The sequence below is a fragment of the Spea bombifrons genome, chromosome 3 (genome assembly GCF_027358695.1).
Source record: "Spea bombifrons isolate aSpeBom1 chromosome 3, aSpeBom1.2.pri, whole genome shotgun sequence".
In the NCBI taxonomy this organism is placed as follows: Eukaryota; Metazoa; Chordata; class Amphibia; order Anura; family Pelobatidae; genus Spea; species Spea bombifrons.
In genome coordinates this window covers 97,930,745-97,946,565 of record NC_071089.1, presented here as the reverse complement: position 1 = coordinate 97,946,565, position 15,821 = coordinate 97,930,745, and the positions used below count along the sequence as shown (strand labels likewise).

At 37.9% G+C, this 15,821-nt stretch overlaps 1 protein-coding gene across 1 annotated transcript; it reads right to left on the bottom strand.

Annotated features, from left to right (window-relative positions):
- Positions 1-939: 939 nt before the first annotated feature.
- Positions 940-9,735, bottom strand: LOC128483906 (transmembrane 4 L6 family member 4-like). The gene is made up of 5 exons (XM_053460219.1): positions 9,367-9,735; positions 8,069-8,158; positions 6,588-6,724; positions 2,453-2,633; positions 940-1,824 (listed from the first exon to the last, which is right to left on the bottom strand). The coding sequence occupies exons 1-5, from the start codon at positions 9,538-9,540 to the stop codon at positions 1,807-1,809; spliced, it is 600 nt and encodes a 199-aa protein (XP_053316194.1). The 5' UTR covers positions 9,541-9,735; the 3' UTR covers positions 940-1,806.
- Between the last annotated feature and the right edge of the window lie 6,086 nt (positions 9,736-15,821).

The following is a 15,821-nucleotide window of genomic DNA, read 5'->3' as shown; positions in this document are numbered from 1 at the left end:
AAAATGTTTTAAAATGCATATTATGTCTTAAATTGCCATGTTCACTTTTAAGATTATATGCAACTGATTTAAAGATCTAACACAGTCTTCTATCCACTGAAGAACCTCTCCTCCTTCCATCACCTATGTCCCATTTGCATCATAGCAAACCCATCTCCTTCATCCCTTCCTACATTTCATCTTCCTCTTACATCCAGAAATGACAGTGGCTTTCGAACACACAGATACCCGTTTTTGAACCCTTGCGGAATGCATGGCCCTTGGCATCTGCCCCCTTCTCCCAGCGTGCCTTCATGACAGCACTGGAGCCATTCATTTTGTCGGCCTGGGCCTCTACCTCTACACGCAAGGTCAGTGGCCCAATAGGCATTTGCGCTCAATGCCCAAAGGCTACCCCAAGGTCTGAAAAACCCTGGTGACAAGAGTTTCATGGATACACCTACTGTGATTATAAACACAACACAGTTTAGATTGTAATTCATTGAAAGCATCAAACATGATTCTTGTGAGCAAAATGTGCATAACAAAAATGCAGCTGGATGAATAGTTGGGTAAACAAAAAAAGGCAGTGGATTGTAATAACCTTTTCTAGTGATGTTGTTCCCCCAAAAGAACTGCAGAGGGCAGTATAAAACTGTTTTGGTGGAGCATCATTAATAGATATTGTGAGTGAGTATATTAAATTATAGAAAAAGTAAGCATAAATAAAATGCAAAAAAGCACAAAATGGGGTCTATTCACTAATTGTAGTGTTAGGAGGAGAGTCTCACTACCCTATTCATTAAGACTTCAGCAAAAGCTCACTGGTGTTAATCTTCATGATATATAGTTGAGTCTTCCCTTAATGTATTTTTCCCCTTACCCAGATGATACCTACAACACACTATACAGTGCAGGTTTGGTAAACTGCTGCAGAGCACACAGAATTTAAAAAGCACGTGTGAAAAAAAAGTTTAATATTTATATGAGCAATGATGTGTGTAACAAGATATAACAATATTGTTGTTAATGCAATGTCAACTTTATCCAGAGAAGAAGAATATCTGCATGTATAAAGAAATGAAGGTTGCATAGTACAGTTAAATATTTTTACATTTGTAAAACAGGCATAAATGTCATGGGAAAAAAACATTTTTGAGTAGTTAATAGTACTATAAAAATTACAGAACATACAGTGATGCGTTGGATTGTGTTTCTAAAGGCTTTAGCTGGAGTAGTCTGGGGCTAAATGTAATGCTGCCAAAACCAGTAGTATGTGTGCTGTGATGTCCAGCATGGCAAGGTTGACTGGTGGGCAGGATGGAAATTACATCATTGATGCAATAGATTGAATCATATGGGAGTTAATGGGAAACTGGGGCTGTACACAAATGTGGCCACATATATCCCACTGAATGCAATAATAAAAGAAAAACTAAAATATAAATTACCCAAACTTCACAAAAATGCTTTACGGTTGAATGAAATAATATTTAGCGGCAATGGATTTAGTAAACATGACATATGATCATCAATAGTTAATGCATGAAAGACAAGGAAGCAATAATGCATTCTGTCAATAATGGGCATATATTGTGGGCATATTACAATACAGTAAAGTATTTTCAATACTTGAGTATATATGAGATGTTGTATTTGCTTATGTTTGTTAGAAGCTTTAGTCAGAGCTTAAGAAGAAAAGCCCTTCATCCTCAGTCTTCTTCCTTGAGTTGGGTTGACTATATCTTAGGTACTACAGTCCAGCACAGACATCTTTTTCATACATAAGAGCGGGGTGGATTTTGTACCTAGTTGATCACATAGTGGTTAGACAGGTCCATCACCCTGAGAGAAAGAGGGGGGGGAAAGGAATTATTAATAATGAATAACGTAGTGAGGCAGTAATACATCAAGTTGTAAATTTAAGGACAATGTATAATAAAGTTCAGATCATTATTAAATCAGTTTATTTTATTCTCCTCCCTGTTCACCAAAAAACTTTTTTTGGCACCTAAATGTTTCCCCTTCTCCTATTTTTCCTCATTCCCCATAACTTCTCATTTGCTAGCGGTACATGTACAGTATGTGGTGTAGTAAAGGGAGGAGAGCTATGTTCCTCTTAATAGCTTCTTCCTGTCCCAAAATGGTGTTTTAAAACTTTTGTAAATTTTTGGCATTACACTATAAGCATATTATGTTAGCCAACTGGATCTTACTCTATTATCATTATTATTATTATTATCTTTTATTTATATAGCGCCAACAGTTTACGCAGCGCTTAATACAATACATATATTCAAGGGGTATGCAAGACGAGAATTGACAGACTAAGACAAACCGATACATTAGGTGGAGAGAGCCCGGCTCGCAAGCTTACAGTGAATATCAAACAAACATACACATTATTTGTTGTGACACATGTCGTGTGACATGCTCCTTCCAGTAGAAGAGATTGTTCCAATTGTCAACTTACCCCGCAGCATTTGCAACCAACACACAGCATCCCAATGAGCCCATTGATGGCTTGAAAAGCACAGAGAACACCTTGTACTGCACTCATTATCAGGAGCAAGGAGAAGAGCGTCAGATTCCAAGGGACCACATCAGCAGGTTCTTCGCACCTGCTCCATATACTTGGATGCCCTAGGTAATCGCTTAAAAAAATGAAATGCATGATTATAGTCTTTGGTATTTATTTTATAATTTTGCCTATTTGTTTAGGTAAGGTTATGGCATTATCGTTTCCAAGAAGAAAAACTATATGGAAAAAAATACATCATGGAAGATAAAGGGGGGGGGGGGTATTTTTCGGTTGGATAATACAGCCATGTAATAGGTTCTTATATTTATATAGATATCTGCTGGATTTACAGGAAGAAATAACAGGAACTACAATTTGAAAGATAAGATAGACTTTTATGCTAGTAGATAACAGACTCCAATAGACTACCTACATACCACCAAACCTTTAATTTAAAGATAATCAAGTATTATTTAAATAATTAAAATAATGCAAAATACATAAGTAATTGTGCATGCAACCATAATCTATGTAAAACAACACAGAATGTAAATAAACGCCATAAAGGACACTACACATGACGAGAATGCTTTCTTGGAATTACTCTTTACAACCACTGACTAATGTTTGGTCTAGAAAGGTTAACTCAGCCATTAGAGCTAATTATTAATTTTATCAAAAGCAGAAGGTACTGTGACAATAGAAGCAGGGTATAACCATACATCCAGTCACACACACACTGTGGCACACACTTCCCACTCTTTCATAGCTGAGTAGGTACAGCGAGATTTGTAGCCTCTCAAACAGATTTCATAGATTTAGGACAAATTAGGAATAAAAAAAAATATATGCCATATTAAACCATTTGAGTGCCAGGGGTAAGGCCACATTTTTTCCTTAAGAGGCTTGGCCAACTTTAGTAGTTTTGCTATAGATGCCTCTTAAGGAGGCGCTGAAACATCAACACCTCTCTGATGCTTGTAGAAGTCCAGTTGTGCTCCTCGTTATTTGTCTCTCTCATATTTATACGGTCCAGTTCTTATGCTCAAGTGCCAATTGTAGGCGCTTTCGGCAGTGGACACGGTTCAGCCTGGGCACCCTGACTGGTCTGTGGCTACGCAGCCCCATACGCAACAAACTGCGGTGCGCTTTGTGTTCTGACAACTTTCTATCAGAACCAGCATTAACTTTTTTTTTAGCAATTTGAGCTAAAATAGCTTGTCTTTTGGATTTGACCACATGGGCCAGCCTTCACTCCCCACGAGCGTCAATGAGCCTTGGCTGCCCATGACCCCGTCGCCGGTTCAACACATTTCCTTCCTTGGACCACTTTTGATAGGTACTGACCACTGCAGACCTGTAACACCCCACAAGAGCTGCAGTTTTGGAGATGCTCTAGCCATCATAATTTGCCCCTTGTCAAAGTCACTCAGATCCTTACGCTTGGCCATTTTCCTGCTTCTAACACATCAATTTTGAGGACGAAATGTTCACTTGCTGCCTAATAAATCCTACCCACTGACAGGTGACAAGATTATCAGTGTAATGGCTGATTGGTGTATATATAATCCAAAGTAACCCTGCACACAGTTTCAGGAGAGTATATTCATACCCAGATGGTTCTACAAACCAAGGTCCATATAAAAAAAAAATGATGTTATGAAGAAGTAATTGTTGAGATCCTCTGCTATAGTTATAGAACTAATGGAAAACTTGGGGGATATGATCTCCCTAAAGGTGGGCATCTACGGTTAGTGAACTTGCTGTACCAGCTACTTTAAGAAGCCTAGTCACTGACACTTGTATCCTCTGTAAGGATACACTGCCTCACCCTTTTCACACACAAATATTTCAGTTATGATGTGTTATATATATATATATACAGAGGAAGTGTCAAGGGAAGCGAATAACATTTTAACACCCACCTTTTTGATTATATTAGATATCACTACATACTGTAATGTTTATTATAAACAGGTGTGTCATAATATGTGTTTGAATGCCAGAGAAAAAATTTGTATAAATAGGGTTAATAGAATGGCTTTGATTGTGTTATTTTAGTGTATAAATACAAATTAGTATGTTGGAGATGTACTCTGGTTACTGTGCTGCTGTCAGGCACCTGTTATTGATTCGCTCCTGTTGACTTTTATTAATATAATTGTGCCCTATTTTATTACATTCATTTAGTTTTGTGCCGTTATCTCCTTCAAATATTTACTTTTTGTTATTTTTCATTTTATAGATTGTTTCTGAAGAATATTTGAAAATAATGACTTTAGTTTAATTACTTTAGTTCTCTTTCTTGCACAAAATCATAAGAACTTACTAGCTATAATTACATCACACCATTAACACACTGTTTGGGAGAGCAGGGCGATAACAAGGTAGCCACATAGACATGTTACAGTGTTGGCTACTGTGTAAGAGAATTACCTATTGCTCCTTGCCCACAAACTGCCTCTTCCCCTACCCCCAGCCCCTTAGATTGCATGAGACGGGTTTATCTGAGTAAACCTCCTGCTCGCCACCATGAATGTGCAGAATACTCAGCTCAAACTCACACTAGAGTTACAGGGGGATCTAATGAGACCTCCCAATTGCATGCATGGAGTGCTTTCCTGATGCTTATTGACTGCTTAACTATATGTGAATGTGCTGACAGCTGACACTCTAATATGTATTAAAACTTGCAGCAAATATTACAGAAAACTATTGGATCAGCATGTTCACATTTCAACTTCCTGCCATTTAGGAAACGCCATTTTGATTCAGTTCAATTTAACTCCCCATTGGTCTGACATGTTGAGTTATATTCAGTAATCAGTGGGTTTGCCATTCTACCTTCCTGACTAATGGCCAACCACAGTGAGATTCTTATCGATGATGAGCTGTGGTCAGGTGGCCGGGTATAATACATGAAATCCAAAACCCACCCCAAATATTAATTAAGGAGAGGCATGCCATAAAATGTCCTTCATTTTAATGTTCACCACTTGTATTGTATGCAGGGCCAGACTAGGGATGACAAGCAGGATTTGGCACTTTAAGGCCATCAGCCATCTGACATAAGTGCATCTGAGGCCTGGATATGCACGACAAGCACTCTTCATCTTTATGATTACATAATGCACCCCGGGGCCACTGGCTGAATGGCAACACCTGATCGGAAGGGTGTGTGGTGCTGTCGTCAACCAGTGTGTCAGATGGTTCTGGTCCTGATTCTGAGTGTGATCTGAGGGAGCTCCGACTGTCTATTAACAGTCCAGTGTGAAGAAAGCATCAGTATTTAAATGCTTTAATAGAAGTTCAGGCATTTTTGTCACAGCTTGCAGGGCAGAAAACATTGGACATAGTAAAAGAGACCGGTAGAGTCCATGCAAACCTCACTTGGGTTTTGCTGCTGACCCTATGCTGCTGATCACATAAGGTATGATCAGCACGCAGTGAGACAACAGTGAAAAAAGTGAGAAATAAAGTTGTTTTTCAAATTTAAAATGGGTTTTTCATGCAGAACCAGTGGGTTATTTAGTCTGCCCATCCACTATCTGGTTTGGTTGCTCACTATTCTGAAGATAAAATGCATATCTTGCAAATAAGTTCTTAATGTTGTAGGATGGGCTTCACCTTCATCTGACGAAATGCTGAGCGTGCTGAAACAAAATGTGTGCATTTGTGTCCTTTGGTCAGATAAAAGGGCAATACTCGCTGTGTGTCAGTAGCCTGTGCATAGCTCTACTGCGCAGAGGTGTTGTCCACCGTAGGGTCATTCACACAGTGGCCTTGTGGACATCAGTTTAAATAATTTTTCCTATCACTGTTTGTGAAGTTTAGCATAACCCAAAGTGTTCTCCCCAATGTAACCTGTCACCTATAAATTTGGTAGTGAATTGGCAAGCACAATACATTGATGATATTTTTTACACTATAATATGCCACTATGCCATTTTATGATGACACGTTCATTTGAAGCTTGTCTAAAATTATAGCTGTGCCTTAAAGCTTTTCAAATCTGTTTAAACGTACACCTTCAAACAAAGCTATAGTAAGCAGAAACATCCACATATATATACTAAAAAAATCTTACCCTTCATTAAAGGCGTATGTCCAGTTTCCATTTCCCACATCGCATTTTGGTCCCTTGTGTATACCAACAATTGATATTATGAAGCTGTAACCAGCGCCAACGAATCCAATGGCAGCGAATAATATAGAAGAAAACATCTGTAAGGAATTTGAAGAATTGTAAGAAAGAAGAAAAAAACTTCCTCCTGTAACAATATCAAAATTAAGATTTAAGTGTTTCAGACACGTCTAGGACATCATAGAATTAAAGGGGAAGCATAGATTTAGGGTTAACTTTTGAAGCAAACACGTATATGTTACATTGTGGTACAGAGAGTCATGGCCATCTAATGAATTATATGCATTATATATTATTGAAAGATTTTCCCTGGAATAACCCACATGTTTGTCTTTAACCATAAATGCTTCTTTGGAACCAAACACAAATAAAGTGAATTTGAATAGATTTACTTAAGATGTGGACATTCAACTTCAAGGTTATTGGTAATGATGGAACTGGTAGCAGGTAAGCACTCTCAGTATAGCTGATATAAAATATTGATAAATATTCTGCCTCTTTCAATCAGTAAACCAGAAAGAGAAAACAAGGCTGAGCAACTGATACTTCATCTATTTTCAGGCAGTGTAACAAGATAGAAAAAAAAAGTCTGTACTAGTAGGAGATAAGAGGCATTTCCCAAGCACTGATATAAGCAGCTGGAATATTGTAGCATGCAAGTATGAGTAAGAGAAAGGAGAAGGAAGTGAGTGAGTGAGTGAGTGAGTGTGGCAGGACGGAGGGAGAGGATGAGGGAGTTGATAAGGTAGTTAGGAGAAGGAGTTAGTATGTATGCAAGCATGCATGTTTCTTAATGTGAATCAATACTATTATTTGTTGTTTTACATAGTGCCATCATATTCTGTAGCGCTGTACAATGGGTATTATGGACTATGCATCCAGTCTTCTCTATAATTGAAATGACCTAAAAATCTGTCTTAGATCTATCTGATATCAATCTACCTGTTATCTATCTATGTATTATATCTGAAGTGTACAAAATGTCTATTAGAACTGGGCAACATCCTAAAAAAAATGTTTAACACAAAAATCAAGCTTTTCCAGGATGCAATGGCAGACACAAAGGTAGGCCTTAATAGATACTTTCCACTCAATTGTTGCCTTAACAAACTTATGTAGGTTATAACGTGAAAAAAACAAAAATTACTTATTGTGGCTGACAATTTATTACCTATAAAAAGTTAAAAAAAGAAATTAAATCAAATAATCAATTAATATTCAATACTGACTCAGATCAACAATGTTTTCAGAACCTGTCTTTCCAACTGATTTTGTAATTGTGATTAGGATTCTATATTTTTTTGTATACATTATTTGCTTTGAAACAATGACGCGTTATGTAAGAGAATTATATAATTCATATATTCCATAATGATATTATGGAATTGTATAGACAGGCTTCTCTCGGGATACATTTCACTTACAGCAAACCTTTTTCCACAGTTCTCATTGCCACAACATCCACAACAGTCATTGTTCTTCAGACCAAGGAACACCAGGGCTGGAAATATCATCTGCCAGAGAACATGTACAAACATTATAATAGACGGAATCTGTTTTTACCTAACAAATATTTCTCTATTAAAAACATCTGAGATGGTTATAAATTACATCCATGGAACAAAATATAATTAATCTCCATAACATTGATTTTTTTTTGTTGGTTTACATATAATACATTTAAAAACAAAATGCAAAAACATGTCATATGTCAAATCATAATTTATACTTTGCTATGTTTATTATCAATGCAAAAAATTTGAATTCATATTTGGAAATTTGAAAGTTTCATATCTTTTTTATCCATAACAAACACAGTAAGTCACTTAATAGAAAGGTATGATATATATATATATATATATATATATATATATATATATATATATATATATTCATGATTTAGCATTTTTCAATGCAATTTTAGCACCCCGCAAGTATGTCACAAAAAAAGGAGACCATCCCTGATGGATTGGGAATGAATATGAATGTGTAAAATTGTGAAACTTTGTAAAGTTGTGAATTCACTTCTAAAAAAAATTCTAATATCACTTTGTGGGCTTAATACGAAAAACATTCAAGAAAATGGAAAGAAGGAACCACATTTTGCAATGTACAATTCTATTTTGTACTGTGCCATTGATAGATAATGACACAATAATGAAAATGATAGGAAAATTGTGTCACTTTCCTTAGTTATTGTAGGGATCATCTTCTTTCAGTGACATAATTTAAAAATGTATATTCACATCAATCTAACAATAAATACAAACTTAAAAATCAAATCTGCATCATGATCTTATTTTTAGTATCCAAATCCCCTTTCAAATGAGGAATGCATACTAATTGTTCTTCCTATATTAAAATACACATTCCTATAAAAAAATCTAACAAATGGAATCATGATCTTTTTCAGGGGAAACCATTTAGGTAGGAAAAGATCCTGTGATCTATTACAGTTTCTACTATGATTTGGATTAATCAGTATTGGTAAGTACTCCCCTTAAAGTATGAATTATAGCTAATTTCACTTAATATTTTATTTTTAATCTTAAAAAAATACTCAATGCAAGTATCTGTGTAAATTATAAATAATAAGAAAAAATCTGTATTGTATCATTTCATAATATAATTCAAAATGTTGCAATAAAATAATGGGAGCGATATTGTGATCCCTCATTACATACAGCTTTTAATGTTTCCATGACTTAAACCGTACACTTACCAGAACCCCAGAACCCAAGATTCCTCCAAAGTACCAGACTTCATCTGAAATGTGTCCATTTTCTGAAGCAACCTTCCCGCCAGGGAAAAAGAGCAAGATATTGGCCAGTATGCAAAGAATAGCCAGGGGGATTAGGGCAATGCCCAAGCATTTTGAACAGCCCCCAGAACACATATTTCAAGATGAAAAATATACTGGCCCTAATGGAGAGAGGGTTATCGAACTTTAATAACCAGGAGTGTCTCGGGTGAAATAATCCAATATTAAATAGTCCCCTGTAGATGCAGTGCGTTACTGGACAAGAGGAAATGCTTCTCTGGCTGTGCTTACAAAGTCACCTGCCAATTTATATGCCCACAGTTGGTGGAAGCCCCATTCTAGCATATTACGTAAAGAGCAATCATTTTGTCATGACAACTAATAACCCCTGTTAATATTCTACTTAAACGGACAGGGCACTGTCATTGATTTGCCTTAGGCTCTTCCAGTAGCAGATGATAACGCCTCCCTGGTCTATGCCCTAAAAAAAAATTTATTACCTATAAAAAGTTAAAAAAAGAAATTAAATCAAATAATCAATTAATATTCAATACTGACTCAGGTCTATGCCCTAAAAAATTGTCAGTTATGACCTTTCTATGTTGTCCATTTACTTAATTAATAATTAACTTTTGAATTGAATATACACCTTTTTTAAATATATAACTATTAGAAATGTTAAAAGAATGTTGAAGAATTAGACAACTTAACAAAACCAGGGGAACATCAAATGCACACTATCACCTGTATAATTGCATTCTAGAAGATAAGATAGGATTCCTATAGGAATTCAGCACCCCATGCACTTTAAACATCTGTTTTAAATGATTTTTGTGATAAAACAAAGTTATGAAAGTAGGAGGCCAAACTTTTTATAGCAATACTTTATTTTTAATGCTGGAGAGATCATTACGAAACATACAGAGATTCACTTATTCTAAATTACAAGATAAAATAGATAAAAGGGATGAAAGGGAATGGTGATGAAGGTAAAAGATGGGTAGGGAAGATGGCATTCCAGGGAGACAGTCAAAAACTTTATAAGGTTTCTGGAAAGAAGGCTGATTGTATCCCAAACGTGCATCAATAAGACTTGATGACATAAGCCTATATTACTCTTCAATTTCATACTAGATGTAGGCTTGGGTAGCTGAGCAACAGAACTGGGGTTCTTGGCCACATAAAGATAAATAAAGTAAAAAAACTGGGAGAAGGATCTTGAACTGGACTATTTTTGACATGTCGTTCTCTACTCTTTACAAGCCTGCACGATAGACTCAAGCCAACTCTAGGCTGCCCAGCTATGTGTCATGCTTACATTTTATCTTACTTTTAACTATTAAGACAAAAAGCTAGTATTATATAAGTACAAAATAACAAATCTTTATGTTAAATTGTTCTTAAATCTTCCCTTAGTGTAGGGCTTGTTCTATACCAATCAAATACAGTTTTCCTAGCTGATTCCTAATGTACTGTATAACTTTATGTTTGAAGCAGTAACTAAACTTGTTTTCTCTATTAGTAAATTTGTAAACAATTTTCATTGTTTACAATGAAAGGCTTACATTAAAGTTCATTTGGTAGATTTAAAAATTTACAAAGGTTGTTGGCATGTAGCAGAACAACCAAAGTTTTTATCAGCGCCAACAATATATATAATATTGTTATATATAAACTGAACACATTACTTTCCCAAATCATTCACTTTAAAGTTTACTATATAAAATATATATATATATATATATATATATATATATATATATGTCCATTAAATTGTATCTATAGATTAAGTTAATCAACATAGCAAAATCCACATAAATCAGAATGGCTAGAAAGACCATAAAAAGGAACATTAAAAAGGAACCAGTTATCACACAAATCCTATATAAAGTCCTTCTCACTCTAGACACCCTCATGGCTATCTCTGGAATGTCAAGTAAAATACACACAAAGATTTCAGGTAGTAGCCAAAAATCAGAACAGCCCAGGAGGCAGTTACTCCCTTTCCCCTTTAAAGCCCTCCTCCTGATTGCGTTAAAAAGAGATCCTACCAGTGACTTGTATGGGGGGGAGGAGTGACCAGGGAGATCAGCTAGGAGATATTTACTAAGACGAACACAAAGATTCTTTGTGTTTTGCTTCTTTATCTTCGTGTACGTTTAACCGCCACCATATTAGTTTATTCAGTATTCGGTTTAAAAAATGCAACATTTTTACAAATGCACAAGTCTAATAACAACAGAACCACCAGCATCAGAAACTGAGCAGTACTGGAAAGACATATGAGAGAAAGAAAAAACACATAACACCAATGCAAAGTGGCTGCAGAACCTTAGAGCAGATCACAGCAATCTGCCAGAACAGGAACCAGTCACCATAACAGTAGCAGACATCACACAGCAGGTCAAAAAGATAAAGAGATGGACAGCACTTTGCCCAGATATGGTCCATTCTTACTGGCTGTGGAAACTGACAGCAGTACATCAACACCTGGTAGTACAGATGAACCACCTGCTAGCAACAGGCCCCCACTGAGACTGGCTAACACAATGAGGGACAGTGCTGATCGTGAAAGACACCCTCCAACTACTGGGAAATAATCTTCCTACCCACAACAGGAAAAGTCCTGATCAGGCATCATAGCCACCAAGCTACATGATCACATGGGCCAGTACATGAGCACAGCTCAGAAGGACATTAGGAACATCACCAGTTGCTCATATACAGAGTAGTTGCCCAAGACTCAAAGTCCAGGTAGACCAACCTGAGCACAGTCTGGATTGACTACAGGAAAGCCTACAACTCAATACCACACACATGGATCTGTGAATGCCTGGAACAATACAAAGTCAACAGGACACTATGGACTCAAGCACTTGAAGGGAGTCTGGACAACAAGACATTGACTCACTGAGCCACCTGATATGAATGTACAGTGAAGATATTGGAAGTCATTTGGACTGGAGGAGTATGGCTGGATTGTAGTAAAAAGAGAACAAAGGGTGGAACATAGGGCAGATAGCAGACATACCGACCAGCTACAAGTACCTTGGTATCCAACATTCACATGGGAATCATGATGATGAGATGTGGTCTGCACCTTCAACACATACACCTTGCCAGTCATCAGAAACCCTGATGGCATAGTGAGTCGGCCAAAGGAGGACATGGAGGCTGCCAAAGCAAAGACCTGAATACTCCTCACAATGTATGGAGGTTTCCCCAAGTTCAACACCCAGAGACTGTGCACCAGCTGGAAAGAAGGTGGGCGAGGTCTGGTAAGTACCAGAGCCACCACTCTGGATGAAACACAGAGCAGCTGGGAGTACATCAGAGAGGTGGCACTCAAAGATGAGCTCCCGTGAGAATGCCTGAACCAGCAATAGACTTGGAAGGAAGTAGAGGAAGTACCATGGCTGGGCAGGGCTTGTCTCAAAGACAGCACCGTGGCACTTATAATGGCAGCACAAGAGCAGGCACCAGATCTACCACAACAGAGAGGACCAAAAGTGTAGACAATGTTGAGAGGCTTCTGAGACAGTCCAACACAGGGTGTAAGGGGTACAAGATTCTTGCAGGCACAACCAAGTAGCTAGTATTGTGTACAGGAACATCTTCACAAAGTATGGGCTAAATCCTCCCAAGTCCAAATGGGAAATTCCACAGAACATCATCAGAACATTCTGTCCAGAAAAGTGCAGTGCTAGGGACAGGTAAGATACTGCACATAACCTCTGGTAGATGACTCAATGTTGAGGAAGACACATACCACCCAAAGGGGTGAGAAGGGAATGGACTACACTTTGTCATGACTGGAGAATCCATATGTGAAAAACTAAGTACACTTTATGATTCAATAGCTTGTAGAACCACAATGACTTGATGTAATTGTTTTCTGTATGACTTTATCAGTCTCTCACATTGTTGTGGAGGAATTTTGGCCCACTCTTCTTTACAACCTTGATTCCAGCCATTGAGGTTTGCGAGCTCTCTTAGGGTCTCCCAACAGCATTTCAATCAGTTTGAGGTCTGCACTTTGACTGGGCCATTCTGTTGTAAATTTGTTGGTGTGCTTGGGATCATTGTCCTGTTTCATGACCCAAATTCAGCCAAGCTTTAGTTGTTGGACAGATGGCCTCACATTTCACTCTAGAATCCTTTTTTATACAGATGAGTTCATGGTCAACTCAATGACTGCATGGTTCCCAGGTCCTGTGGCTGCAAAATAAGCCGAAATCATCACCCCTCCACCACCGTGCTTGACAGTTGATATGAGGTGTTAGTGCTGATATGCTGTGGTGCTGTGCATTATGGCAAAACATCTCCACTTTTGTCCTGTCTGTCCAAAGGACAATGTTCCAGAAGTCTTGTGGTTTGTTCAGATGCGAACCTAAGCAGCGATGCCATGTTTATTAAGAGAGAAGAGGGCCGGTCTCTCCTGGCAACCTAAACCATACTTGTTCAGTCTTTTTCCAATTGTATTGTCATGAACTTTAACATTGAACATGCTAGCTGAGGTCTTTAGGCCTTTTTTGCAATTTCTCTGAGCATTGCAATGTCTGATCTTGGGGTGAATTTGCTGAGATGTCCACTCCTAGCAAGATTGGCAACTGTCTTGAATCTTTCTCAATGTAGAATGATGGGTGTTAAAGTGTTTGGAAACAGCCTTATAACCCTTCCCAGATTGATGGCCATCAATAATTGCTTCTCTAAGATAATTACTGATATATTTCCTCCTTTGCATTGTGTGAACACACACCTGAATTCTCCAGACCTGCAAACTGCTAAAACTTTGGTTTTGATAGAGGTGGTCACAATTGCTAATGATAAATTAATCAAGGGTATTTGATTAGCAGCACCTGTCTACTACTTAGCATACTAATTCCTATGGAAGCGGTAAGGGTGTACTTATTTCTGCACACCTGGCTTCTCCAGTTTGGCCTTATTTTTGTTGAATAAATCATGACATGGTGTAATATGTCCTGTGTTGTTTATCTGAGGTTGTATTTACCTAATGTGGTATTGTCATCATGTCATGATATACATATATATATATTAACCAAGAGACTCCAGTTGAAACAGAAAGCTCCTGTGTATGCACATCACCTTAAATAATCATATATTCTATTACACAGAATTCCTAGTAGTGACTTGGGTTTTATATGTTTCAGCTTGATTAGTTTATTGCGTAGTAAAATCATAATATTTCAAAGAGTGTCTGCTCATCTTGATCTCTCCCATGTGCCATAATAAGAAACCACTAGACATATCTAATTATTTGTGCTGGGGATGCGGTAGTACTATCATTTTACCAATTGTGGGCTACCTTTTTGCTACCCCTCTACTGTGAACGTCTAGCAGTTCCAGATTATCTATTAGGCATGTGTCTAGGGTCCCCAAGTGCTGGCAATTTGTGTAAATACAATTGCGGCTAAGGGCACTGGGTGGTCCGCCACTTCCCTTTGCCCATTGTCATTGACAGTGATAACATCTAGGGCTTGGTGACTTGTTGTCATAATCCTTCCTGTTAAGAGTGCAGAGGTCAAAAGAGTAAGGTGGTCAACTGGGGGAGATGAGTAAAAATCAGGTGCAGAGTTCAACCCAGAAGTGTAATAAAAATACAAAGCCAAGGTCAGGGGAGCCAGAGGTACTCAAGGTCCAGCAATGCAAAGCACAGGATTAGTATTCAGAAGAGACATCAGGAATAAATGGCAAGCAAGTTATCAGGAAACCAGCTAAGCATCATACAGACTGAGCAGCTGGCTTTCATTTTCAAATTTGGTGCCCTCCACTGATGTCATTCCTGCATAGCCGCCCCTCCCGAGAAGCCGGTATCAGCTGTGCAGGGTAACCAAGACTTGTCTCCATGGCAACAATAACTTCAGCTACTCACGCTGTGCATATGGAAAGGAGATCTCCTATGAGGGGTGGGACAATTGTTGTATAGACAGAAGATACTAGGCCAGGTAGTGGGTGCAAGCCTCCCCAAACTTAGCACATGTCCATAGAAAAGGCATGACATACTATCTGGGAATGATGATAGGTATGAGAGAAGACCGTTCCCTTTCTAAAGAGCCCTTTCTAAACTATTTTGAACTGGTACCAGGAAACATGAACAAGTGGTCGCCCCGGCCCCATAAAGGCACATCCCCCGTCACAGTTGCCCCTGTAGTTATGCTTCTGCTCCAGTAGGTTGCTTGTAAGCTAAGTTTTCTCAAGCAAATGACATACTTAATATAGGAAAGAGGTGTTGCTAGCAAAACTAACAAAACTCAATAACATATGTAATCCCTAAAATACAATGTTTTTCATACATTGTCTTAGTAGCTTGCATTAAACATGAGGTTGATGATCCCTGCTCTGAAATGTAACATGGGGCAGGGTGTATTTATTGAACAATCATAATCAATGCCAGA

Coding starts and splice junctions, on each gene's coding strand:
- LOC128483906 (XM_053460219.1), bottom strand. CDS start 9,540: ATGTGTTCTGGGGGCTGTTCAAAATGCTTGGGCATTGCCCTAATCCCC. Junction 6,725..8,068: donor ACTGTGGAAAAAGGTTTGCT/GTAAGTGAAATG, acceptor AATTCCTTACAG/ATGTTTTCTTCTATATTATT. Junction 2,634..6,587: donor ACATACGCCTTTAATGAAGG/GTAAGATTTTTT, acceptor CATTTTTTTAAG/CGATTACCTAGGGCATCCAA.